This window comes from Ursus arctos, unplaced genomic scaffold, assembly GCF_023065955.2.
Source record: "Ursus arctos isolate Adak ecotype North America unplaced genomic scaffold, UrsArc2.0 scaffold_12, whole genome shotgun sequence".
NCBI lineage: Eukaryota > Metazoa > Chordata > Mammalia > Carnivora > Ursidae > Ursus > Ursus arctos.
The window spans coordinates 57,708,090-57,735,950 of NW_026622786.1; the positions used below are offsets into that span (position 1 = coordinate 57,708,090).

Below are 27,861 nucleotides of genomic sequence, written 5' to 3' on the forward strand. Positions count from 1 at the left end.
GCTCAACAAATTTTTGTTGAATGAAAAAAAAAAAAAAAACAACCATCAGGAAAACAACCTTATGGAGTCACTGAATTGATGCAAGGATTCTTATTTAATGATTCCTACCCCTCCACATACAAAGAACACCATTTGTATCAAGGAATAGGTTTTAAAACAAAATTAAAAAGAAAAAATTAAAACTTCATGTACAACTCTCTTGTTGACCATTATGTGCTTTCTCCCTCCCTCTCCCTTACCTACCAACCATCCATCCTTCCTTCCATCCATTTTCTGAATATCTACTATATTTATGTAAAAGAAAAAAGGAACTTTGCAAATGTTATGATTAAGAGTGAGTTATCCTGTAATTTATCAAGCCACATTGCTTTGAAAACTTTAAAGGATTATATGGAAGAAAATCATCTCAAGTTCTAGCATTTGTGTTATAATTATCTCATACTTTACAGCTATATAAAGTACTTTATAGCTTGCAAAGCATTCTCAAACACTGTACCCTTCATTTAGCTTTTAGAAAATCCTGCGATATGTGTTATTTTCTCTTCAGGTCAGAGTCGAAGAAACTGAATTTCAGAGACGTGAAGTAATTCAGTCAAGCTTATTTAGCTACTTAGAGGCAGAGGTAGGGCTCAAACTAGGATTTTCAGTCTCCCCGTCCACAGTTTTTTGTTTCTTGTTTTTTTCCCCCCATGTTTGAACATAAAAAGGTCTGCTACAGATGTAGCAACTTTCATCAGAAGTCTTCCCTGACCACATCCTTCCCCATCCCTCCAGGTACTGTGGCCAGGGAGAATGGACAGAGCCTCTCTCCCTACACCCCACTCCCTGACACTGTCCAGCTTCTATCAGTGTATCTGTGATTTCTTTGTGTGCACAGCCGTCTCCCTCTACTTGACTATGAGCAGACTGAGGCCAGGGCAGTGGCTCACTGATTTGTTGCTGCTGTTGTTTAATACAACAATACAACAATACATGGATGCAGTGGAAGGCAGTAAAGCCCAAGGCATTTTCTAGAAAAAAGTGGCAGATGTAATAATGGAAAAATGTTTTGTGTCTTAATATGACTAACCGTGAAAACTACTGAAGAGGTTTGAGTGACAACTCATGGGTAACAGTAAAATTATTACTGGAGCCTCACAACACATCTTGTTTAGAAGAGTTAAAATCACTGGTAAAGAGGAAAGGTCCTAAGATTCTTATACTTACTGCAAGATGGCTTTGTGCCTGGCACTTCGCAAAACTACTGTATTGACTCTTGTAACAATCCTGAGAGGTCGTTATTACTGCACTGTTTTACCACTAGGGGAAATGAGACCAAAGTTTCAAGTAACTTGTCCAAGGCCCCTCAGAGGGAGAGTGGGGGAAGAGGGTGTCACAAGTGGTTGTACTGAACTCTAAATCCTAAAGAGCCTACAGAAATGAGTTCCTTTCTTTTCAACTGTGTGCAAGAATGCTAAGGATTTACACTCAGCATAGCTGAACCCAGATCCCTTTCAGGATTTATTGTTATAATGCCGCTGCAGCAAGCCCACAGGGTTCATCTCAAGCCCAACACAAGAAGTGGAGTGAAACAGCTGAAAAGATTTCTGTGAGCCTAGTGTTTGATGAAACATCACTTTGGCTTTGAAAGAAATGCAGTTTAGAATTCACCCAGTCTAAATTCTTAAGTAGACTTATCTTTAAAAACAGTAACAACAACAACAAACCCCTACATGGTAAGTCTACAGAGAAATTTTACACACCTTGACACGGCCACCATCCCCCGTCCCCACACCACACCCTCCACAGAGCCAAAAAGAAAACAGGGAAGGTGTCTGTCTAAAAGAGGTGTGGACAGACTTTCACTGGATATATGAACTCGTCAGGGCGTAACGGTTAAGAACAAGGGCTCTAGAACTGGACTGCCTGATTTAAAGATCACTTACCTTACTGTGCCTCAGTTTCCTTGTCAATAAAATTGGAATGACGATAATGTGTAACTCATAAGGCTATTGTGCAGATGAAGTGAGACGAACAGTGCCTGGAACATAGTTTACTCAATATATTTTTGCCATTGTTGTGACTGCTGACAATGCTCGGTCTGGGGTGTTAATAGCGCGGCTTGGCAGGAGAGTGCAGAAACTCACGTTCGGCACGGTGCGTGCTTTGCCTGAGTTATTTGGGTTTACTTGGATTGACTGGAACTTTTTTTTTTTCTGTCCTTGAGTACACAACCAGTGATAGAATCTTGGGGGGCCCCAGGGAATAAGGAAGATGAGGTAGCAGATAGCAGTAACAATCCAGGCTAACATTTTAAACATTGTTGAGAATAAACCAAAAGCTGTTTTTATCTCCAAACGCCACAATAACATGTAGCACTCCTCCTACTGCAATTCAACTTGACAATGGCATTTCTCACGTCTTTCTAAATGCTACACTCTTCCATGACTGGCACCAATCAGAAACCAATACAAGAGGGGCGCCTGGGTAGCGCAGTCGTTAAGCGTCTGCCTTTGGCTCAGGGCATGATCCCGGCGTTCCGGGATTGAGTCCCACATCGGGCTCCTCCGCTGGGAGCCTGCTTCTGCCTCTCCCACTCCCCTGCTGTGTTCCCTCTCTCGCTGGCTGTCTGTCACATAAATAAATAAAATCTTAAAAAAAAAAAAAAAAAAGAAACCAATACAAGAGCCTTGGGAGGACCAGAGAACAAAGAACTAACCTTCAGAGAACTGGGTCTCACTCCACCATCCCTCCCTTCTAGCCAGAAAGATCAAATCGTGAAGGTAGACTAATATGTAATAGCTTGGAAATCTGAGCCTTAGAGAATGCTAGCAAAATCCACAGGAAAGACAAAGCAAAAACTTGGTTTCAGAAATTCCTTTCTTCCTAACCTCAATACAGCCTCCAGACTACTTGGACATTCTCGTCTATGACCTCATGAAAGACAATTTTTCACTTGAAGGCATTAGACATGGTAAAGGGTCAGGCTGAAATCCCATGCAAATGGCCAAGTTAACACACAAAAATTACTTTCTAAAATGAAGAAAGGAAAAGAAAGAGGACTGGCCCAAGTACAAGAAATGTATTTTATAAAATAAATCCTTAAATAGATCTGAAGTTAATTCTAAATCACACAGCTTCCTTCTGATATCTTATAAATTAATTCAGCAGCTATATGCTGAATCCCAATTATGAGTTAGGCACTATGTTAGGGGTTAGAGATCTATAGATGAAAGATGTTTCCTTTTATTCTACAAGGTCCCAGTCTAGTGGGGGTGGAGAGGTATATACGCAGACACTTAGAAGACAGTATGGAACAATTCATGACTCAGACCCGAGTAAGTCTAACGGAAGTATGGAGCCCTGGCCCCTGACCGAGCTTGGACAGTCAGGGAGGACCCACTGAAGGAGGTGAGGCAGGAGTTATGTCAGTCAGCATGGGGAGGAGAGAGGAAGGGAAAGGTGTTTCCAGTAGACCTTGAGACAAAACAAAAACACAAGAGAGAGAAACAGAGGATGCAAGGTCGCTGGGCCACACAGTCTGAGGAGACAAGAGTCTTGTATTCTGAAGAACCTGGTTGGTGTAAAGCTCTGGTCTGAATCAGACGGAGCTACATTCAATGCCCAGTTCACAAGTGTGCTCAGCAACCTTCGACAAGCTAACTTACCTCAGCTAACTTCGAGACTCAGTTTTCTCAGCTGAAAGGTGGGAAGAATGGCGTTTGCTTTACGGAGTCACTATTCCTGGCTTTAGCACTGCATGTCCAGTGTCCCAGGACACCTCCCCACAGTTCCGAGCTAACTGGAATGGTTGGTCACCCTTGCATAGGGCAAGTAGCCTTGTGCTTGGCATGCAGGAACTGCCAAATAAATGTTAGTGCCCCATTTCTTCCTGGAGAAAGCAACTGTATGTTTCCTTTAGCAACCTTTTTGCCCCTAGACAAATTCTCGGATGGCTCCTTTAAGGCAGAAAGAGGAAACAGAAGCCCTGATAATCCCCTCAAAGACACAGAGCAGACCAGTGAGGTGCTGCAGGAAAACACCAGGAGGGACATAGGACTTGCTCAGATAGCTTATAGGACATGCAGACTATGGGGCAAGGCCTGAAATCTCAGAGAAAAAGACCTCGTTTGGCAGGCAAGCTCTCCCCAACCTCTGATGCCAAGCTCAGCACCTCCTCCTCTGGTATGAGTTTCGGTTCCATCAAAAACTTCCAGAGGTTTTGTGGGGTTAGTTGAACATTGACAGATTCTTCAAAGCCTGGAATTCACCCAGTGAGCCAAAACCAGGCCAAGTTTCTATGGGGTGAGGATTTCCCCCAGGGAGGGTCACAGGGCTCCACCACACCTAGACTGATTAATCTACCCTTGCCCCAAGCTTCGGACCACAAGGAGACAAAAAAGTAAAACAGATCCTGAAGCTGGATCCTGATTCAACACCCCCAGCCCCATTCCCGGGAGAGTGGGGGTGGAAGTGTAAGGCGACCCTCAGCACCGGATAGGAGTCAGGCCAGAGCGGCAGAGAATTAAAAGTGATATGCAGAGCAGCTGGAGAGAGGGGAAAAAAAACAAAACAAAACAAAATCTGAGCAGGATGAAGGGCCCAGGGTTTTAACACAATGAATGACATGTGGCTGAAATAGTTTCAAAGAGAACAAAAGCTTAGGTAAATAAATAGTGTGGAAGATGAGAGCAAAAACGAATTACAGGAAATCCCATGAGGAATACACTGGCGTTTTTCACAAACTGTAGTTGAAACAACATATCTGCTTCGGCAGAGATCAAGCCTCAGCCCTCCCGCTCCACCGAGGCACCTGCTCCTGAGGCCTGCTTCTTGGGAGCCCAGCCCTGGCCAAGCACGGCTGTCCTTTCTCTGTGCCCGTTCCAGGCTTATGGGGGGACGGGTGATAGCTAGAAAGGGAGACGCTTCCAGGCACCCCAGTGACTCCCTGTATGATCTCAGGCAAATGAGTTGAGCTCCTTGCTTCTCTGATACCTCATCTGTACGGGGGGAAGTGATGACTTTGAAGTAGAAGTGTAGAAATAGAACCGTGGTTTGAAAGAACAGTGCTGGTACGTTTAGGCCCTGAGTAACATTCTCTCCCCAGTGCGCGGCAGGATTCAACGTGAGCAACATCCATCTAGCACCACTCTGCGTCCAGGGCCACACTCGGCATCGCAGGGGAAACGATGCTTGCAAAAACACAATCACTGTCCTCGAAGAGCTTATGAACTCACGGGAGCCACGGATGCTGGAACACAGCGGACTGACAGTGTCTGCTACAGAAGCACAAACAAGCCTCTGGCAGGAGGAGCTAAGGACTCCTGGGGGTGGGGGGAGGTGGGGCACACGCCTTCTTCACTGCGGCCCTCCTCCCTCTTCGCCCTGATGACTTTGAGCACACCTGCGCTCCCAGTCGGCTCCCGGCCGGTCTCAAAAGCCTTAGTGCTAACCGGGGATGTACTGTACATAATATGTACTAACATAATATAATAAAAAATCATTAAAGACAAAAAAAAAAAAAAAAAAAAAGCCTTAGTGCTTCTTTAGTCACTCTACATCGTGTGTGTGTAGCATCGACCAGTGCCGGGCACTGTTCCAAGTGCTTTATGTAAATTAACTGATTTCATCCTCACAACCGCTACTATGATGCCCATCCTGGAGATGAACACTGAGACCTACCACGTTGAGTAACTGACCCGCGACCACGCAGAGAGTAGCAGGTGATGGCGTGGAATGTAACTCAGCCTGGCTGTAGGAATCACGCTTTCCCCCACCATGAGGCTGCTGGAGTGGTACAGGTGGTTCTGGTACACACAGGTACACATTTCTGTTGGATCTGTGCTCTACACCCACACTACTGTTCACTCTCTGCTCTCTCCCGAAACTCTGTATTTCAAAGGGAAGAATTTTTCAGTGATTTAAAAAGTAACTCCCGGTCTGCCACCTCAAAGCACCTGCAGGCAAGCCCAGACTGTGGCCAACTTGGTGCGGTTTCCTCCAGAGCACGCCCGAGCAGGGACTCAGCAGCCCCCTTCAGTGTGGTCCAGAGGCAGCAACCGTGGGAGGATGTGAAGCAGAAAGCACCTGCCAGGACCTTTCAACCTCGCAGTGGCCCCCTGGGCACTCTCCCCCAAAGTGAGCTGTTCTCATCATCCACATCCTCCCCACATCCTGCCTTCTGCCTGTCAACCTGCAGCCTAAATGCTGGCAGGCCAGCAGGCGTTCCCTCCTCTTACACTCTGTCCGCTTTCTGTGGGGCTGTGAGGCCTGAGTCCGTTCCAGCTGCTACACAGAACGCCTTAAATGGCTGGCTGAAACAAAACACGTTCCTCTCTCACAAGTCTGGTGGCTGGACGTCCGGCTGAGACCAGGATGCCAGGAGGGGCAGGTTCTGCTGTCGGCCGCCTTCTTTCTTTACAGATGCCTGCCTTTGACTGTGTCCTCAAAGCAGAGAGAGAAACACCAAGCTCTCCCATCTCTTCTTAGAAAGGCACTAACCCCATTCACAAGGGCTCCATCCTCGGGACTGAATTTTCTCTCAAAGGCCCCACACTTCCTGATACCATCACATTTGTGGTTAGAATTTCAACATATGAATTGGGGGGGGGGGCACAACCAGTCCATAGCATGCATGGTCCAAGGTGGAGACAGAAGGGGCTTAGAGTCCTTGGTTATATATACAAGAGAAGGTCCCTGTATTAACATGCTGTGGAGAGAGCAGTAACTGATGATCTCATTTCAGCTGAGAGGTCGGAATTCTACTTAACCCATTGGTAAGAGAAGCTTACTGTTTAGACACCAAAAAAGAAAAATATGTTACCACCTTTAACCCCAACATGTACTGTGCACTGAAAAAGAGGATTTAGAACATTATTTCTCCCTTTCTCGATGACTTATCAATATACCAAGGAAGAACTAACTTTATTAAGCAACTAATACAGCCAGCAAGTGTGTTGAGCTGTAAGTTGTTCCTTTGTTTGCCAACGTATCCTGAGTTCATGCCCATCCAATTACTTCTGATGGCCTATTACATATTAAACCACTCCTCTCCCCGCCTTCCACTCCTGATGGCCAGACTAGGTCATTCTCCTGCCTGCACTCCCAGTGCCTGGCACAAGGCTACATGACGCTAACACTTAATAACTTTTATTCCCTTTGACACTTTAAATAAACTTTATCAGTGAAGTACAGCATGCATTAAAAGGCCACAGATTTTAAATATACACTTTAGTGAATTCTCACAAAGTAAACACACCTACCCAGATGAAGAAATACATCCCTTCACGCCCTTTCCAGACAACGCACCCACCAAAGAAAACTACTATCCAGATGTCTAGACCATAGGATTTGCCTGATTTTTAATTTTTAAACCATTCAGATGTTTTCTTTGTGCTAGCTTCTGTCACCCATATTTGCAAGAGTCAACCACGTTTCTGCGTGCAGCAATTTCTGTACATTTTTATCACTGAGCAAGATGCCATTGCATGAATCCATCAACCATTTATTCATTCCACTACTGATGGACATTTGGGGGGTGTTTCCACTCTTTGACTATTACAAATAAAGGTGTTCTGTGTATTTTTGTGCATGCTTTTTTGGGGGGTGGGGTGGGGGGCGCACACTGCTGTTGGGCAGATGCCTAAGTGGGACTGTTGGCTCAGAGCACATGGGGATACTGCCAACCTCTCTCCAGGGCGGTGCACCAACTCCTACCCCCCGGGCAGTGCCTCAGCCCCCCAGGTGCTTCCTAGCCCTGATAACATTTGGTATTATTGATCTTCTTAATTTTAGCCAACATGGTGGGTGCGTAGTGGTATCCTACCGTGGTTCTAATTTGGATTTTCCTAATGACTAATGAGGTTGAGAAACTTTTCATATTTTATTGTTCATTTGCATATCCTTTTTTCTGTAAAACTATCCACATTATTTTTACCATTCTCCTGTCAGCATGGCAGGAAATGGTTTTTTTGCTTGTATTTTTAAAATTATTTATTTATTTATTTATTATTTTTTACTAATTTGTAGAAATTCTTTCTATACTCTGGATCAGGTCCTTTGTTATATGTACTGCAAATAGCATTTTTTTTATTTTGTGGCTCCCATTTCCCCTCTCTAATGGCATCTTTTGATGAAAAGAATTTCCTGGTTTTAATGCAGTCCAATTTATCAACCCTTTTCTTTATGATTGTACTTATACTGATGTTCTATTAAAGAAATATCCACCTATCCTAAGATCATGAAGATCTTCTCCCAAATACTGCCTTTGAGAAACTTCGTATTTTACATTTCATATTAGGTCTACAATTTATTTGGAATTTATTTTCATGTATAGGATAAAGGCCATAATTCAATTTTTCCAATATTGATATATAACACAGCTACCATTTTTTTCTCACTGTTCATCAGTCGCCTTTTGTTTAATTTTCTAATGTTTCCCTCTTTTCCCTTCCTACTGTTTCTGCCTTGGGCCCAGCATTCAACATCTCTTACCTCAGTGCTGTCTTATCCTGAGCCATTAACTTTGTGGTCTCCAAAGTCTCTACTTGAAAGCTATTACCTTAAGGATAAAAATCCAAACTCTTTATTTTTTGTTTTATTTTTTTTTAAAGATTTTATTTATTTATTTGACAGAGAGAGACACAGCCAGCGAGAGACGGAACACAGGCAGGGGGAGTGGGAGAGGAAGAAGCAGGCTCCCAGCGGAGGAGCCTGATATGGGGCTCGATCCCAGGACTCTGGGATCACACCCTGAGCCGAAGGCAGACGCTTAACGACTGAGCTACCCAGGCACCCTCCAAATCCAAACTCTTTAAATAGCATTCAAGGCCCTGGAAAACCTGGTCCCCACATATACCTCCTACCAATCTGTTTCAACATGCATATGCTGGATAACAGCTCTCAGTACTGTGCAGTCCGAACAGGTATTCTCATGCTTCTAGATTTTAATGCATGTTGTCTCCTTCTGCCTTACTCTCCCCCACATCCCTGCCTGCCCCATACCCACTTTACCCACCTGATAAATTCCTTTTTTCTCTCTCCTATTTGTCTTTCAAGTCAAATCAATACAATTTGTGAAGGAGAAATCTTCCTGATCCACTCAGGTAAAATGAATTTAGACTCCTGGAACATCCCATGCATGCTTCTATCAAACACTTCCCACACCGTATGAGGGCAGTTCACTTGTCTGTTTCTACAAGTAGAATGTGAGCTCCTTGAGGGCAGGGACTTAGATTTTTCATATGTCTATCTCTAGTTCCTAGCATAGTGCCTGGCACTTAGTGAGGATATGTTACCTGTTGGTTTAAGGTTGAAGAAAGAACTATTTTTTCACCACCAGCTATTATTTCTTACTACAGATCTGCGGTATTTTACCAAAATTCTAAGTCACAGTGCTAGGTGACAGCTGGGTCCTTGGACTTTTCTATAGTGCATGGACTCTGAGACAAGTGTTTTCTCAGCTTTTGGAGGTTTTGTGTTTTGCTTATTTAACTTCAAGATTCATAGCTCTGCTTTAAATAGATGAGTTCACTGGATATCTACACCAAAGATAAGAGACTTTAATGAATGCCCAGCTTAGAAACTGGATGAATGACTGACTTGAAACTAACAAGTTATTATCTTCTTCTAAATATGAGAGAAAATTTACTTCAAATAAAAAAGTCACTTCCATACATTTAATTTAGTAATAGCTAGAAGATATATAAAGAGAATCTAAAGTTTTAAATAACTCTCATCTAATCAATGGATTTAGGAGAAAAAAAGAAGTTGTCAAATTCCCTGTCTTTTCAAATTTCCTGTCCTCCTTTCAAGGCCCACTGCCACACCCGTATTCCAGGTTATTCCTTCTCCACCACTCCTTCCTCTTCCCCAACTACTGTGTATAGAACTACATAAAGCCCTGCTGGATGTGACTTGGGTAAAACTCCCTTCAATGGCTCACCAATGCCTGGGGCAAGAGGGAGGAGCACAAAATTTTCAACAGGGCACCCAAGGACTAGGGCTCCGTGCCTACTTACTAGATGCTGATAGCCCCATATTCCAGGAATCCCTTAGAGACATCAGAGATTTCGGCCAAACTGAAAAGCTTATCATTTCCCAACCCCCTGTGCCCTTCACTTAGGTTACAGACTCTATCCAGAAGACTCCACATTTCATTGTTTCCAGTGGAGGAAATACCTATTGTCTTATGTTCAGTTCAAAGCTACCTCTCCGTGAAAGTAAAAGAAATGCCACTTAAAATGGAGTTGAGCAGCCCTGAGGGGGGAGCTCTCACACACATGCCACTCACTGCAGCTGGCATCACCAGCAGAAAGAAGGAAGATAAAGCATTACCTTGCAAGTGAAGCCATTTTTCACATAGGATTTCCATCTGCTGCTTGTAAGAAAAAGGAGGAAGATCCCTCCCTGCCCCGGCAACCACACACTAGCCACCGCTTACAGTCAATGAGAAACGACCACACCTGGAACTCTTGTTCTTCGCCAGTGAACTTTTGTTCAAAACAACCTTCCCCAATTGCCTCCCTCCTGCTACAAACACGAGCTCCTCTCCTTTGTTCTCCAGACTTGTCAATGGTTCACCATGGTTAGCTTGTCCCATATTGCAACTCCTCTGCTATTCCCGAATAAACTCATTCTGCTAGTCAGATAACTGGCTGTTTTATTTTTAAGGCTGACAGCTCCCACATCCCTGAAGGAGCATGGTAGCTGATACTCAGGGGGTTATCATTACTAGTTGTGTGACCCAGAGCAAGCTGCGGGAGTTGACGTCAAGATTACACATGGAGATGATCCAGCACACGTTTCTGTCACACTGAGGTCATTCAGTGAATACCAGCATCTTTGTCCTTCCCCTGCCTTACTATTTCAAGTGAGACATCCCGCTTTTTCAAATCCCTATACAACCTGGTCCACATGCTATCTCCATCTTGTTAAATCACTGTCTTCACCACAGTAACTAGTATAGTGCTTAGCATGTTGTTTATAAACAAACCCATTAACTACTGTATATAATCATTCATTTACTGAGTTAAATGCTGGGGTCTGAAGTTACAAAGATGAATAGGACCAGACTGCATTGCCCACAAGCAGCTCATAGTCTAAGTGGGGCAGACAGTCATGCAACCATGTCTCCAAGGTTTCAGTGTTATAGTCTGTGTGTTACCTGTAATGATGGACAGGCACAGGGGGAAGCATGGTCATGCCACGTCCATTAGGCTGGGCAATCATGTCATATCACAGTAACCTAGACAACGCATGAACAAGAGCCACATTATTCGGGCATATTTAATATATTTCACAGAGTTGAGTTGTGTAGGTTTTTCTTTACAACTTACAGCTGTGAGAGGCCTGAGTCTAGAAGGCGTGTACAGTTTCCGCTCCTATTACTGATCCTGGTGGCGGATGTCCCGTAAGGGCTTCACAGTGGGGGAGCCACAGGTTGGTACACCTTTAACCCCCGAAGCTAAATTCAGCCCAGGGGCTTGCAGCAATACAGATCAATGACCCAAGCCGTCCTACTTACACAAAACCCAAGAGCCTAGGCTTTCCCTAGACCTGCACATATGATGCAAAGATTTTCCATGTTTTCTGTGTTTTGAAAATTTTAAAAAATATTATCTATGGCTAACTTGGTTAACACAGGTTTGGGTAAAGCTCTATGATGATAAGACCTGGAGTTGGACAGACCAAGGTTCTCAAAATTCCACCAGACTTGCTGCCTGAGCCTAGATTAAGTCTCATCTTTGGCTTTATATGGCAGGAGTAAGAATGTACATGGCTGCAAGCTTGTGTTCATCCCAAGTATTGCCTCAGCGAACACTTAGGTAGTGCGTCACTTGTGAGAAGCGTACCAGACCCAAGAGCTCTTCGTTGCTCTGCTTTTGAAATAAAAATTTTAAAATGTACTCTTTCCGTTAGCCTGGATTTAATTTTGCTCCTCCCGGATTACACACAGACAACTTTTGACAGTAACCAACTAGGGTACAGGCTGCCCCCAGGCTGTCTTTTAAGATACCAGGGGTAAAGCCCACAGGGCTCATGGGAGGATACAATCCCCATGGGAACCTACTGAGCAGACTCGGTCGCGGTGCTGGCTGTGGGGAAATCTGCATTCTAACTAGTTCCTTGGGTGACTCTGCATACTCAAGCTTGAAAGGTATATCGGGATAGAAGTCAGATAGTTTTTAAAAACATCTATAAATCATTCTAAGTTTAAATTAAAATACTTTTTGGGGGGATTAACTGCATTGTGAATTTAATTTACTATGAATGACTGGAAATAATCTAAATAACCCATTCTTTCATGTCACTTCTCCATCTATTTTCCATTCTCTATCTCCAGCAAACAGTATTTGCTCACTAAAATGGGAACAGAGAAGTCGTGTGCGAGTGTTTGTCTTGCCACCAACAAAATAAGGATGGAACATTTGGAAGTATGGGCACAAAACTCCTTAGGGCTCTGGGAGAATTTCTACCAGCTCAGACTTCAGTGAACGCACTCAAACTCTGCACATTCTCTTTGGATCTGAAGCCAGAGAAGAGATAACAAAGTGAAGAGAAAGGAGCAGAGATAAAATTCCTTGCACAAAAGACAGTGGCGAGTATCAGAGGAGGTAGGAGACAGTGAAAAGGAGCACTGCCTGGCCTTGGACCCGGTGGATGAGGGAACAATCATGTGGAGATGGAGAAGTCAGAGATGGGGAACCAAGTTTCCCTTCCAGCTACGATGCTGCAGGTTGGGTGAAGAGAAGTTGCAAAGGCAGAGTGCAAAGTCCTGGCAGGGGTGGGTCATTTCTGAATCCCCAGAGCCTGGCGAAATACATACCTGCTTAGTTCTACTGAAGTGAGCTTCTGCTCTAAGCTTAAAATGAGATGGTATCTTTCTTGCTGGTCATGCTGTTCTTTTGGAGTACCATCCATTGGTATTTAAACCCATAGCTGTAATCCTGAAAGCATTACATAGTTTTCAAACAACAGTGCTGAGGAAGCTGTTTGAATGGATAGGGTTGATCCAACGTAATTTCAGCATCCAAACTCCTTGGCTTGGAATACCAGGACTTTTGTAACGGAGCTTCTCACTGGGAAGGGCTCACACTGGATGAGCACTCACCATGTGTCAGGAGAATGCATCTGTGCGACCACCCAAGAGACACCAGCATGATCCCCAGTCACAGAAGAGAAGTCTGAGCACAGAGCCGTTAAGTAACTTGCTAATACGTGGAGAAGCTGGGCACTCCAGAGTCCGCCGAGTCTGCTTCACGACTTCGGTCTCCCCACCAGCTGCTGGACCCCTCCAGGGAAAGGACTGAGTCATCAGCACCCTGGTATCCCCCACACCCAGGGCGGGACCTGAGGCCAAGCATGGGCCTATGCCGATGGAATTCGTCTCTACTTTCTTTCTTACGCCATGACATGTTCCCTCACTATACTGAGATCTGTTTCCTCAAGGTCACCACTCTGGACTAAACTTTTTAGAACTCTCTGTACTGGCAGCAACTCCTGATACTTTCCATTGCTTTATATAAACCTCTTCTTCATAACACTCGGCAGTGCCTGATATACACACATGCACACACCCACACACATATATACACACATACAGAGTACACACACATATAAGCATATGCACGCATACACCTGAACACTTGTACACCTACATATGCACACACGCAAACACACAAACAGGCACACTTATGAACATGTGCATGCACACATGTACACATGCTCAGTACACATGCATTTGTAGATATGGAACAAACACATGTACGTGCCCATAAACATGCGTGTGCACAGATATGCATGCAACACATAAAATAAGCACATATATGTTTATATGGGGCTTTAGGAACTCCCCCAGCAGATAAAAGCTCTAGGAGAATAGGAACTTGTCTTTGTTCACCACTATATCCAACATACCTATAAATGATACCTGACACATAACGGGAAGATATCACATATGTGTTAAATAAAGGAAACAATCTTTGAATTTCTCATGCCCACTGCTATCATTCATCCTGTGAATCTGTTGAGATCGCATCAATCATAGCTAAATATACACAGTACTGCCACGCATTGTTCTAAGTGCTTTGTCAATATCAGCTCATTTACTCCTGAAACAACTCTGTGAGGTAGGGACTATTATTATTTCCATTCCATAGATGGGGAAAGTGAGGCACGGCATGTCAGGTGGCTTCCCAAGGTCACACAGACAGCAAGTGGCACCAAGATTTGAATCAGTCATGTGTTCTTAACTACTATGCTGGGTTTCCTCCAGATCTTTCATTTGCATTGTCTTCAGAAGCCAAATTCTTTTTCTTTCTTTTTCTTTCTTTTTCTTTCTTTCTTTCTTTCTTTCTTTCTTTCTTTCTTTCTTTCTTTCTTTCTTTCTTTCTTCCTTCCTTCCTTCCTTCCTTCCTTCCTTCCTTCCTTTTCTTTCTTTCTTTCTTTCTTTCTTTCTTTCCTTCCTTCCTTCCTTCCTTCCTTCCTTCCTTCCTTCCTTCTCTTTTCTTCCTTCCTTCCTTCCTTTCCTTTCCTTTCTTTTCTTTTTCTTCCTTTCTTTCTTCCCTTCTTTCTTTTCCTTTCCCTCCCTCCCTCCCTCCCTCCCTCCCTTCCTTCTTAGATTTATCTATTTATTTTAGAAACAAAGAGCAAGCATGAGCAGTAGGGACAGAAGGACAGGGAGAGAGAATCTCAGCAGACTCCACACTGAACATGGAGCCCAATCCAGGGCTCGATCTCAAGACCCTGAGATCATGACCTGAGCCAAAACCAAGAGTCAGACGCTTAACCAACTGCGCCACCCAGGTGCCCCTTCAGAAACCAAATTTTTACATCAGAGTCACAGTCCAGAGTATGATAAAGACTAGGGTTATGGAAAGCTGGGGTGTGGGCCATGCTCTTGAATAATGCAACTGGAGACTACTGCAATTTTTCTGTTTTTTAAGAAGTTTCCTTCTTAGTTTTTCCAGACACCTACACTGGCTGTAGGGTGCCATGAAGCAATCCTAAAGATCCCCAGTGTGGGGAAATCAAAAATTATTTCTCTTTGCTCTTTATACTGACTTCTACAAATGCATGGCCAAGAGAACACTGGAATGAGGAAAGTAACCAGGCCTGTGGACTGATGATAAGGAAGCAAGCAGCAGCTCAGATGGGAGGCTGCCACCGAGGGGTGCTAACTGGAGATGCGCGTTTTCCCACCAACAGCTGCTGGTGTGCAAGCCCTAAAGTAAACACTGGTGCTCAGAAATGTTATATGGATGTGAAGCGCCATGTGTTCAGTTCCTGTGCCATGAAAAATAGTGGCCCTCTGGGGTAAGCCTACTCTTGTCACCAGTGACGCAAGTGCAGTATTAGATGCTGGGCCCTCAAACAAACACTTTTCTAGCAGTCTTCTACCTAAGAACTTAGAATGGGAAGTCCTCCTAACAGGTGGCTGGCAGTAGCAGAACCTGGGGCTGGGCTCTTGCGTGTGTTGTTTTTCTTCCCAAGCTCAGCAAAGGAAAACAGCAACTCATCTTTTCAGTCATCTATTAATACATGAGAGAACAAACAGAAACTTCTGACAACCAGATAAAGTCCTGGAGCTAATGAGTTGGTAGAGATTTGCTTACAATCGGGGACTCTGGGCATAGGCACTCTTGTTGGGTCCAGACATTCTGCTCCATTTACTAGGCAGCACTTGCTCCCTTGTTTGATGCCAAGGCTGCACCAAAGCCAATGTGAAGTCACAGGAAGAAATCCCCGGACCAGGGTCTGAGGTTCAGATTCAACCCTTCCTGATCCTGTAACCTTAGGCAAATCCCTTCACTTCCAGGGTGACCATTTGCTCAATGATTAAAGGAGGCAAAAATGCCAGCTGGTGGTTTCAAAATGGCAAGTTACCCTAGAGATGAGTTTAATTTTGACATTAATCAACAAAGTTAACAAAATTAATATCCTCTTTAATATTACTGATCTCCCCAGGATGCAGTCAAAAAATGGCAAGGCTGGTCTAGTGAGCCTGGTCTTAGTCCCCACGACTGACAGAGTCCTGGAAACCTGTGCCGCTTTAAGTATTCATTATTAACTTACTTCCCCATTCCGGGCCTCAACTTTCTCAACCACAGAATGGATCTAGAAACACAGCTGCCTGGCAGAGTGTTAAACAGAAGCTCTACCTTTTGTTACAGATACCTAGTCGGTGTAAGTACAGGCGACCATAAGGAAGCCAGGGTGGGTAGGAGGAAGCTCATAGGCCCCCAAGTCAGAAAGCCTTGGACCTAGAACCCAGCTCCATCATTTATTAAAATGCCCCTTGAGCAAGTGATTGCACTTTGATCTCCTTATGCTAAAACCAGAAAACAGTGGTAGCTCACAGGGCGGCGGGAGCCGATGGTGCTATTAAAGCGGCGAGCCCAACACTTGGCACAGAGTAGGTGTTTATTAAGTGGTAGGTGAAATAAAAATAACTACTTTGAGCTCTCACAAGGAACCTGAATCCAGGTGTTTTTATTATTACCAGCTTTTGACGGAGACTTACTGCAGGTTGTGAGAGCCAAACAAAGCAGCCTGTTCATACGCGGCTGAGAACCGCGGGCTTACTTATTTAATAGCCCCCATCATACTGACTGCGGCATTAAGTGGGACGGAATGTGTAAAATGGAATAATATCTACACACATGCGCCACAATACACATGCACGTGTGGATGCACACACACACAAGCACGCGTGTACACATGTGATGCATACACAATCGTCTATGTATGTACGCACACATACATGCACACAAACCGTGTGAACACACCCATTCTCCTCCTGGTCTAGTAAAAGCCCCCACGACACGTGGAACCCTTCTCTTTTCCTAATTTGGAGACAGTGCGGCCTAACGGGAAGAGGCGCCGGCAGATGAACGAGGCGGCCAGTTCCTAACTTCAACTCTGACAGGAACTTGCCGGGCTAACCTTGGACGACTCACTGGTTTTCTGGGCCTCGGCTTTCTCATCTGCAAACTGAAGATTCTGAGATAGAAAATCTCTGAGTAACCTTTCAGTTCTAAGCCTACGATCACTCAGGATCCACAGGAGAGGGTGTAGCACACTGAAGACCTTACCGTTTCTCAGCAGGGGCACAAGGGGGGGGTGGGACAGGGAGAGCTGGCTGTGGCCCCAGGCCCCGTAGTGTCCTCCCCACTTTCTGACCACAGACGAAAAGACTGGTGTCGTCGTCCCCCCCCCCCCCCCAAGAAACCCAGCACTCCAAGAGAGCCTCGGGGCCTGGGGACAGGAAACCCAAAGCTCTCCCTCCCCTTGTCTCCCCTCCGCCCCTCACCATGGCTCCTGCAGCTGCTAAGGTCCCAGGCAGCGGTGGTTCTCATTAACCCCAACCTCAACTTAAAACAATAAGCTCAGAACTCACGTTACCAAATTCCTCCTCCCCCCTCTGATTCATATCCAGGAACTCCCGGAGCTGCCCCCGATCTATCTGCTCAGGCACTGACTCCACTGTTCTCCTTCCCGACTCCCCAGCACGGCTTCATGTGCTCTTCTTTTCCCTCCATTTCTTACAGACTGCCTGCCTCTCCGGACCCACCTTCCCCTTCCCATTGGCTCCGTTCGCTCCTGCCTAGCTCCTGGCCTGAGCCCGGGCCTGGCTCCCCCACACAGCTCTGGTTTGGTCTGATCGGTCAGCTTGGCAGCTGCCCATCACCACTGCTGCTGACCCCGGGTGCCCAGTGCAAACTCATCCTGCAGGCTGTCCCCTCTGGGCACCCAGGTCCCACCTGGAGTTCCGGCTCGGAACCCATGGCGGCGGGGAGGGCGGGGGCGGGCAGGGCCTAGGAATCTATGGGTTTTTAAAGGCTCCCCCAACTCTGATTTAGCCATCTTTGTTTTTGATCTTTCAAACTCCTCTCACGGTTATGTTAATCGATTCAGTGGTTTACTGAGGACAGACTCTGCGGGTTCTACACTGGATGACGGGCATTCAAAGTGAGCATGATTTGAGCGAACACTGAAATAGAGGCAAAATGTGGCAGACGGGGAGGGATTCATTTTTTCTAAGAGCGGGCTCAACTTTGCTGGAAGTAACGTTTAGACTGAGTGCTGACACCTGAGTAGGACTGTCCAGGTGACAAGGAGAGGTCACCCCGAACAGAGCAAACAGCAGGAGGATAAAAGGCAAGGGGGCGGAAGGTGTGAGATGTGCAGACAGAGGAGGATGGGAGATCTGGTGCGGCCTGCCTCTCAGCAAGACAGACGGGGGAGGAATCCTCTTGTCCCCACCGCTCTTGCTCCCACTTTTGTCTTCTTACCTCCCAGCTGTTTTCGCCAAAGAGTTAACTGCACAAAATACATGTTAACAAAGTACTCATCTATTAGCAAAACTCTTACTTGGGGCTGCTTTTTGGCTTCCACAGAAATAAACTGGTGCAGAGAAATACTATCCATGAGAGTGTTTGGGTCTATAGCAGGCCTCTTGTCCTTAGCCCTACTGACGTTAAAGGCTGGGTCATTTTTTGCTGTGGGCCTGTGCTGAGTGCTGTAGGATGGCTGGCAGCATCCCTGGCGTCTACCCACCACACGCCAGTCCTGTGGGGACTGGGGGTGGGGTTAAAATCAGCCCCAGCTGAGAACCGCTGGTCTAGAGAAACAGAAGGTGAGCTTTGGAGCCAAACAAAAGCTCAGATCTTGCCATGACACGAATTACGTGATTACAGAAGTGGTCTGCTTCTGGCCTTCAATTTCTTCATGTAGGAGAGGGGAAATAACGTCTCCGGAGTAGGATTCTGAGGCGGGACAAGAGATAAAGCAGGTAAAGGGTCAGGCAGAGCACTTGGCACAGGGGGCACGGAAGAACGGTCATAATCGGAGAGGTGCCAATAAGAGTCGTGGTTCTAATGCTTGTTTTTATTAATGATGGTGACGTTGTCATTGCTGGTTGATTATTAAGAATAAAGCCTAACTGAAGCTAAAAAGTGAGTAAATAAGTTCTGCTTTACCAAGAAGCCATAACAGGGCAAAAAATATTGTGCTTACATCACCAGACACCACATCCTCTAGGTACCCTTTTATAATTCTTCAAGTCCCAATGTAGGGCATATTCTATGTTTTTCTGAAGCTCTCCACACTTGGTACATATGACTGTCATTGTTTATTGAATGTTTATTTTCTCTACTAGACCAGAAATTCTCAGAAGTCCAATTCTCTCTCATAGTCACCTGACACTCCCATCAACTAGTAGTTGGTCATCAATAGATATTTATTGAAATCCTCTTCTTACTTGCTAAAATGATATTTTTAAGGATCGAATTCAAGAGTAGACTGGATCCCACTTTAATACATACGCCATTCCATACAGCACAGTAATTAGAATGTGCACTCTGAACCAGACGGCGTGGATTTCAATGACTTACCACTTACTAACTGTAGCTTTGGGCGAGTCAGTCAGTCTTGGTGAGCCTCACTGTTTCATGTGATAAATGGGAACAAGATAACAGGATGTATAAAGTTGAGTTGAGAATCAGCACTGCTTCTAGACCACGGATCATGGCAAGATAGAGAGCTGACAAGTTTTACTGCTCACTGGAATAAACTATGTTTTGCTAGAGGAGGGCATGCACCAGAAGCTCTTTTTATCAAACTGGTTAAACCAATTCATCTGCTATTGAGAAAAAATAAGAACCAAGGAAAGAAAGGGAGGGAAGGAGAGAGGGAGGAATTCAAATATCCTCATTTTGGTTTGAATCTGCAATTCAGGTGAACAATTTATGCTAATTCAACACCTGGTAAAGAATCCAGTATCTGGAAGCAAAGAGCAATGCTAAACCTAGGCACAAAGTTTGCTCTTAGCCTACACCTGCTAACACGATGGGACACAAAGGACACCAATTTCCAGACATCCAGCAGTGGATCAGGGAGTACCCAAATCCAACTCTTTTGCTTCGTGCAGAACTGAGCCAGGTACACCTAGTGTGTAGGGACAACTGCCTCTGTAATGAGAGGTTACCCTCTCTCTCTCTCTCTCTCTCTCTCTCTCTCTCGGTTGTAGCATCCGTCCCTCATGGAGGGGATGCACGCACTCCTTTCATTCACTCAGTAACTACACACACATGGGTTATGGGTCCTCCCCGTGTAAAGCCCTGTGCAGGCTGCCAGGATAGGATGAAATGACATAGTCCTTTCTCTCAAAGAGCTTACAACTAGTAAACGAGACCAAGATGCACACGCAAGACTGGGTGACATGCACAGTAAAAGGGAGGCAAAAGGAACAGAGGAAGGACGGCTTAAGTCAGCTCGAGGGAGTCAGGGAAGGCTCCCAGAGGAAGTGGCACCAGAGTCAAGATTTGAGGGATAATCAGGAGTTTGATAAACTTAGAACAACCAAGAGAAGGGAGCCCGAGACAGAGATCGGGTTGTTATTGCCTTTCAGGACAGCCGGGGTGCTGGAGCCAAGAACAGACCTGGAACAAAGTTAATACTATTTTTATAAGCTAGAAAAATATCAGAGGCAGGAGCCCTGGCCAGAACCACCCCCACAAAGAGCAAACAAAGCTACTCCTATGTTCTGGCTGTCTGCTGGAGAACTTACTAACCAGCACCTTAAGAACAAAATGTTCTTTAATCTTTGATTTTTATTCCCACAAAGTCCTTCCTCCTCTTTTTCCAGAACTGGAAAAAAGCATGGGTTCAATTTTACTTGCCTCTTTGATCTTGACCATCCTGTCCCAGGCTCCCTCGAGAATGAGAGCCCAGGGAGATTTCGCCAAAGCAAAGTGCTGACCCCTCCTACCTCGTCAGAATGTAGGGTCCAAGGTAGGACACTCCAGGTCAGCACTTGAAGGGGCCACAACTGTCGAGGCCTGTTTGTGGGAGGCTTGCATGGCCTCTAGTTCTGACCTCCAAAGCTGGATTCTTAACCTGACATTCAGCGATTTCTTAGCATGGAGTTCATCTACCCATTTCTTGAGACTGCCTCTGCCCTCCACCTATACAGAATCTAAAGCAGTGAATCCTGCATCCTGTTCCCAAGTGCCAGGCACAGAGAATTAGGGCACATTCGGGGAAGGCAGACAGAGTCCAGAAGCCCGAGGTTCTTGTCCAACTGCCTATCCAAAAAGAAGACGGTTCTCCTAGTACACTTCTTACTACAATAGTAACTCAGAGAACTTCTAATGTAAAAGCTCTTACTTTGCGTCAGGCATTGTGGTTCCAGAGTGAGAAAACCAGAGATGCCTCGTAATAATGTGCCTACTATGTGCCAGCTGCTACACAGCTGCTTTACCTACTCACATCATCAGCTCTCTTAACAACCCTGTGTGTGGGGGGCGGGGGCACTGCTCACTATTATTGCCGAAGAGGAAACACAGGAGTGAAGAGGTAGAATATGTGGCCCAAGGTCCACAGGTAGGGAAAGAACTGACATCCAGATCGTCAGACTCCATGTTTAGAGCCCTTATTATAACATAATAACACCAGTTGTCTCCAACCGGTATTATGAAGCAATGAACATGCAGGCCAGGAAAGAACCACCAGAATAGTCTCTCCAGAAGGAGTGGGGCTTTGTCTGCTCTGTTCACTGCCATTACCCCCAGTGCCTAGACCGGTAACTGGCAGGTTTGCAAGCAGTCAGTATACATCTTTAGTGACTATGCGTCTGGATGGTGGTGGATGATCTTTCCAAGACCCTTGGGGCTGCGGAGGGCACAGGCAGGGTGAGAAGTGAGAGGAAGCCTCTGTTCCAGGCCTCCCCTCTTTCCCAGACACCCTAATCCTGAATTGGCTGAAAGAGGAGAGGGGGAAGTATCAGAAAGTATACAAAGGATAAAACCTAGTCAAAATTATGACCTTGACTGTCTTGCAGCTGCTGGAGAAGCCCCTTCCCGTGCTTTCTCTGACACCACCAGCCCCTTGCTCGGCCCTTAAAGAATCCAAGGCCCTAATTCTTCCTTTCCACGTAAAGAACTTACTTGTGGAAAATACAAGGGAAACTCACTAACTGAAGAGCATTGAAAGGAACAAAGAGCCTCAGCCAAAGCTTCGAGGGGTAAAATTCCTGTCACTGAACATCTCTGACTTAGGAAAAGAGGGGAGGGGGGTCTTGTAATAGCCTGGATTCCTCCCAGTACAGTTCAACCCACCCTTTCTGAGTATGTACACATAGCAGGTGCCGTTTAGGGCACAGCAAGTGCTGGGCAGAAGTGAAAAAGGCTGCTCTGGTTCGAGGTCTGGGAAACTGACAAGGGACCAGGAGCCCCCGCAGGTGCAGCCAATCTTTCAGCGCACCGGGGTCCAAGCCCAGTGCTCGGCACCTGGGAAGGGTAGATGGGTGAAACAAAGTGAAAAAGCAAGAGCACTGAAAAAGCATGATGGAAAGATTCTCTGGCCTCAAACGTGGTACAGGATGTCAGGATTACGAGGGGACAGGAAAACTCCCTCTCTATCTAGACCACAAGTTCTTTCTGTGCCTGCTCTCTGAAACCAAAATCATGCCATTCTAATCAAAAGCACACACTGCTCACATTGAAAAGGGAGAGAAACACCCTTGCCTGTAACTCAGTATTATCTACCATTCCATCGACCCACATGTGCTACTGGCTGTTCACAACTTCTCAGGCATTGTGTTAGATCCTGAACACATAAAGATGAACAAGACAGTCACATCTGTAGACTGATGAGCACTACCCTGCCCCGGAAGTTTCCGTGGACTACACAGAAGAATCAGACACTGATTATTATCCTGTTGCTTAAGGAAACATGAACTTCCACTCTCTAGGTCAAGGCCATTTCACCTTATTCTTGCCTTAATGTGACTGTATTCATTTAATGAATTTACCAAACACCCATAGGAACCTGATCCAGGACTCAGCACAGGTGAGACAAGAATAATAATAATATAATGCCCTTGAGGAGCTCACAGTCCATTAAAAAAGTCAAGCAGATAAATCAGTAATTACAACCCAATGTGATCATTTCTCCACTAGGAGTAGGTAAAAGTGTTGAAAGAAGTACAACTTAGAGATTTGTACAATAAATCTGAGTCTTCCATGGAAGGCTATGCAGAGAACAAAGCGTCTGCTATGAATCTTAAAGTTAGAGTAGAAGTTAGCCAGTGGGAGAAGTAGAGGACCAATCAGTCAATCTGGGAAGAGAAATACACATGTGTTTACACAAACTGAGTTCAAGTCAATATAAGTATTTGAACACCTCTAGCCTCTGATATGAAGTATGGAATAGAACACATTTCAAAGTTTCTTTGACTATGATCCATAGTAAAAAATTCATTTTCATCATGGGCCAATGTGCACATGCATTACACATAAAATATAAACATAAGATCCATAAAAACAGTGTTTACCCTTACTATGTGACATGTACTCTGATGTTTTCTACTCTAATCAAACCTATTCTGAAAATGCAATGGTCATGACCAACTACATTGATCTCATGAAGTCTTAACCATAATTAAAAAAACAACAACAACATTGCTTGAAATAAAGGTTAGGGGAAAAATACGGCTATAGTGGAAGTGAGAGATATTGAGAATCTGAACCCCCCCCCCCCCCGCCAAAAAGAAAAGAAAAGAAAAGAAAAGAAAAGAAAAGAAAAGAAAGAGAAAGAAAGAAAGAAAGAAAAAGAAAGAAAGAAGAAAAGAAAAAAGAAAGAAAGAAAAGAAAAAACAGCAATAAGGATGTAGAGGAGGAGAGAGTCATCACACTCTACTGTAACTCTTGTCTCATTGTCTGCCTTCCTATTAAAATTTGTGGAAGAGACACTTTGGTTTGGTTTGATATTCACTGCCCCCAAGCACCACGTCTAAGACACAGTTAAGTGTTCAACAGGTCTTTGAAATAATGAATACATTTGAATGCCAGATGTGAGAGTTATTTAGGAGATGAAATCAAGACTACACCCAAGTAACTGGATATAGGATAGAAGCCAAAATTATGAAAATAGATCAATTAGACTGGTAAGGGTTTTAGAGTACCTTTAGAAAAAACCGTACATGTAAGTATACCACCACCATACATGCTAAGGGAAGTTAAATTTTCAGTAAACCAAAGAACCATCTGGATATTGATTCAGATCATTTTTTCCCCCTGTTATTCTGTATGGAGAAATTAGTTAAATTATAAATAAAGTCTACATTTGATAATAAGTTCTATAATTCTATCAAAATGCCTAACTGTAAAAGGTCTTTTCATTCCGATATCTTGAATCACCAGCCCTTGATCCCTGCTTTAAAAACAGGAAAGGAGTGTGTTTGGTTCTGAGGAATATTCCACTTGAAACCAGTGTCGCTCACGGATGCGGAGTGAGTAGTTACCTAGGCCTCCCGCGTGGGCATCAATAAGTGAAGCTGCCACCGCAATTCCAGCAGGAAGGCCAAGGTCCTTCGCTGCCTCTGGTGTGAGCCCATTTCCAAGAGAAGCTCCAGGAGGCAGCACTTGGTTTCCTGGGTAGACAGGAGGAAAAACAAATACCTGTCAGTTTGAAAAACACAAAAGCAAACACAGGCTTTTCTTAGGAGAGCCTCTCTGCTCCCTCCCCTCTCTTCTGCCTTTTCTCAACATCATGAAGATAAAAACCATGCACCCACAAACAGTCCTTTTGCTCATTTGGTGACTTGGGTGAATGTCCTTGGTTCCTATGGGTCATGCTCTGTGGCACTTTACAAAATCAAGAGCTCTAAGGCCCCTTTCAAATTGGAGAAAGATTCCATTCACGGGAAATTCCAAAAGATAAACACAGTGGCCTCTTAAAGACTGGTTAAAACGGTTAAACTGTTCCAAACGGGCTTCCTAACACAGCAGCAGCTCTACCAGCATACCTTTTACACACATACACGTCTATATCCGGTCCCTGATTAACATTTATTCCTAAGGAAGTTGAGAACATTTACTTATGTAGTTGCTTCCTATCAGAGGATAAGGGAGGGAATTATTTTGTTCCAATAAAAAATGTCTTGAAAGTTTTTCTCCGTTGGAAAAGAGAGCCCAGTCTAAACCTTGCAAACTTTACAAGGCTGCTACTTGCACAACCACAGAATACAATCTGAATGGTGTTCTTTGGAGTTGTGCAATGCCGCGACCCTGATATTTCAAGTGACCTTGAATTCCTGCAGTCAGTCAGGCCTTCAGTTAAGAATTTATTGATTGTCTTGCTTTGTGTGGGCGCTGTGGTGCTGTAAACGGCAGTCCTTGCCCCCAGTCTAGTTAGGGAGATGAGATCAGGACACAGAGAGCCATCTAAGTCAGAATAGAATGAAGAAATCCATCTGTTCTCAGGTGTTTAGCAGAGGCTGAGTCCTCCCCTTCCCCTGCCAAGATATGTATATTAAGTATTTCTGAATTGCAAGGGGCGGGGTGGACCCATACATATGCTAATACCCCTCTGAGCTCCAAGATTCTAAGATTCTGAACGTGGGGTCAGCAGTTTTGCTTGGTGCTAAGATGCCTACCACTTGTTAATTGCTCCATGGAGCTCCAGGGGTAGGCTGAGGTGTTTCAGGACTTCTGGGGGTGGGGGTGGGGGTTGAAGGATGCAGAAGGTGAGTGGCTCACCAACCTCCTCTAATTAGAAACAAAAAAACCTCCACAATACCATTTTTATCCATTTTAGGTAATGAGCTTCTTCTATAATTAAATTTGAAAAAAGTCTAGCTAAGAAAAGCAAGCAGAAGACCGAAACCCCTGCAATGCATTCCAGAGCTTCACTGTCCAGTATGGGACCACTCGGCACGTGCAGACGGAGAACTTGAAATGTGGCTGAAATAACTTAAGGACCTAAATTTTTCACTTAATTTCATTTTAATTCATTTCAATTTAAAAACTGATACACACTTCAGTTACTGAAAAACTTTTAAGTACTTTTGAAAGCACTCTGGTGTGCAAATTTACTTTTTCAATGTTAACTGAAGAAACCTAAATATTTACAATGAAAATTTAGTGTCTGAATTGGGATGCACTAAGTGGCAAATACACATTAGATGTCAAAGAGTTTGTATGGAAAAAATGAATGTAAAATATCTCATTAATAACTTTTACATCAAATACACGTTGAAATGATATTTTGGATATTTTAGGTTATGTAAGATAAATTGACATTAATTTCACCTATTGCTTTTTATTTTAATGTGGCTACTGAAAAGTTTGAAATTATGTATGTGGCTCATATTGTATTTCTATAGGCTAGCCCTGGTCTAGAAGATAAAGTCAAGATGCTCCAAAGATGGGGTGGAAAGCAAGGAGAACTTCTCAAGTGCTTTGAATGCCCAAGCCAGCAGAAGAGAGCAGTGCTCTTTGCTGGGGACAATCTGTCTCCAGAGACATACGATCTCGAGTATATCACTACATCTACTATGTAGTGCATTAAGAGGCAATGTTTGCCTTTACTGAGCACTTCCGTGCGAGGGACTGTGCTATGATGCATTTTCTCAGTTCGTTGCCACTAACCCCATGTGAAGGATACTATTACTGTCCCCATTACACAGATGGATGGGGAAAGCCAGTTTATACAGGGAAGGTAAATTCCCCACAGTCATACAGCATAAGTGCTGGAGCACAGGCCATGGACTCCACTCTGATGGACACAGACCTGTGCTCTTATTCATTAAATTATGTATTAGTGTACATATTTAAAAAAAAATTAAGTGAATGAAGAAAACAAGTGAAGTACTTTTACTTTTTTAAAGATTTTTAATTTAGAGCGCACAAGCACATGCGGGTAGGGGGAAGGGCAGAGGGCGAGAGAGCAGCATCTCAAGCAGACTTCCCATGGGTGGGGCTCGATTCCAAGACTCGGATATTAGGACCCCAGACAAAATCAAGAGTCTGGATGCTCAACTGACTGAACCACGCAGGTGCCCCAAAAGAAGTACTTTTAGAACAAACATTATGTATGTTTAAAAAGTAGCACTGTTGGGAAACCATGCTCACTACCTTCAGATTTTTTTTAAAGGGTTAATTTTCACAGGAAGGTAAAAATGTTTCACCTTCATCCCCGAGCTTCACAAACATAAAGGGTATAATTTTCATTAAAAAGAGATTCTGGACAGAATGAGGATTAGCAAGATGGGTGCTCTGGCGAGCCTCCTGGGCAGTCAGTAGTGTAGAAAGGCTTCTGGAGGACCACAGGTGGATTTCTCAGCTCAGCCAGCATCTCGAGCAAAGGCCAAGAAACATGGGAGACTGCTCAACGGGCTGCATTAGGGCCATGAGCTGGCGGTGGAAGGGGCAGATAAGGCTGGAGATGGAAGTGGGGACAGGGCATGCACTGCCATCCAGACGGAGGTGTCTGAACTCCATCACGAAGACCACTGCGAGCCTCTGGAGAAGCACGAAAGCCAGGGCGCGAGGTGGTTGGGTCTGTGCACCTTTACAGATCTCTCCGGGAGCACTTGCAGCAGAAGACAGAGAGGAGGTCGGGAGAACACTTGTGAAGCGATTTTGGTAAGAGAACAGGTGAGGACCTCCACAAGGTATGGGCAAGAGAGTTGCAGAAACAGGCCACAGGAGAGCTCTCGTGAAGCAGTCAGTGACAGATCAGGGCAGTCGCCGGGATACGGGGAGTATGAGAGACAGGGAGACGCCACTGCCTGCATCCCCATTAAGGACAGACTTGCGGCCCAGGAAAGGGAGTAAAATCAGCAGACAGCTGCCAGCTCCTTTGGGCCACTGTGCCGAGGTGACCCCTTTCCCAGGGCAGCCACACCTGATGACTTAGCAAACTGGGAGCGGAAGAACTCTGATGGGCACCACTCACTCCAGAGCTCTCTGCTGGGCTGGCCAAGGGGCGTGGGACCGTATTATAGCTCTAATCCTCCCTCCGCCCAATCCTCCTCTCTGCCCCTTCCTATCACAGATGGCAACCCCTAATAACCACCTTGTACCCCCAAATCTGTCT

At 44.9% G+C, this 27,861-nt stretch overlaps 1 protein-coding gene across 25 annotated transcripts in view; it reads right to left on the reverse strand.

Moving 5' to 3' along the window:
* The window catches only part of FGGY (FGGY carbohydrate kinase domain containing), a 399,022-nt gene that overhangs the window by 183,630 nt on the left and 187,531 nt on the right, over nucleotides 1-27,861 (reverse strand). For all 25 annotated transcript variants that reach the window (XM_057310627.1, XM_057310624.1, XM_026497979.4 and 22 more), the window contains one exon: nucleotides 24,284-24,412. In XM_057310627.1, the coding sequence (XP_057166610.1) occupies nucleotides 24,284-24,412 (129 nt within the window). The remainder of the gene's footprint in view (nucleotides 1-24,283; nucleotides 24,413-27,861) is intronic.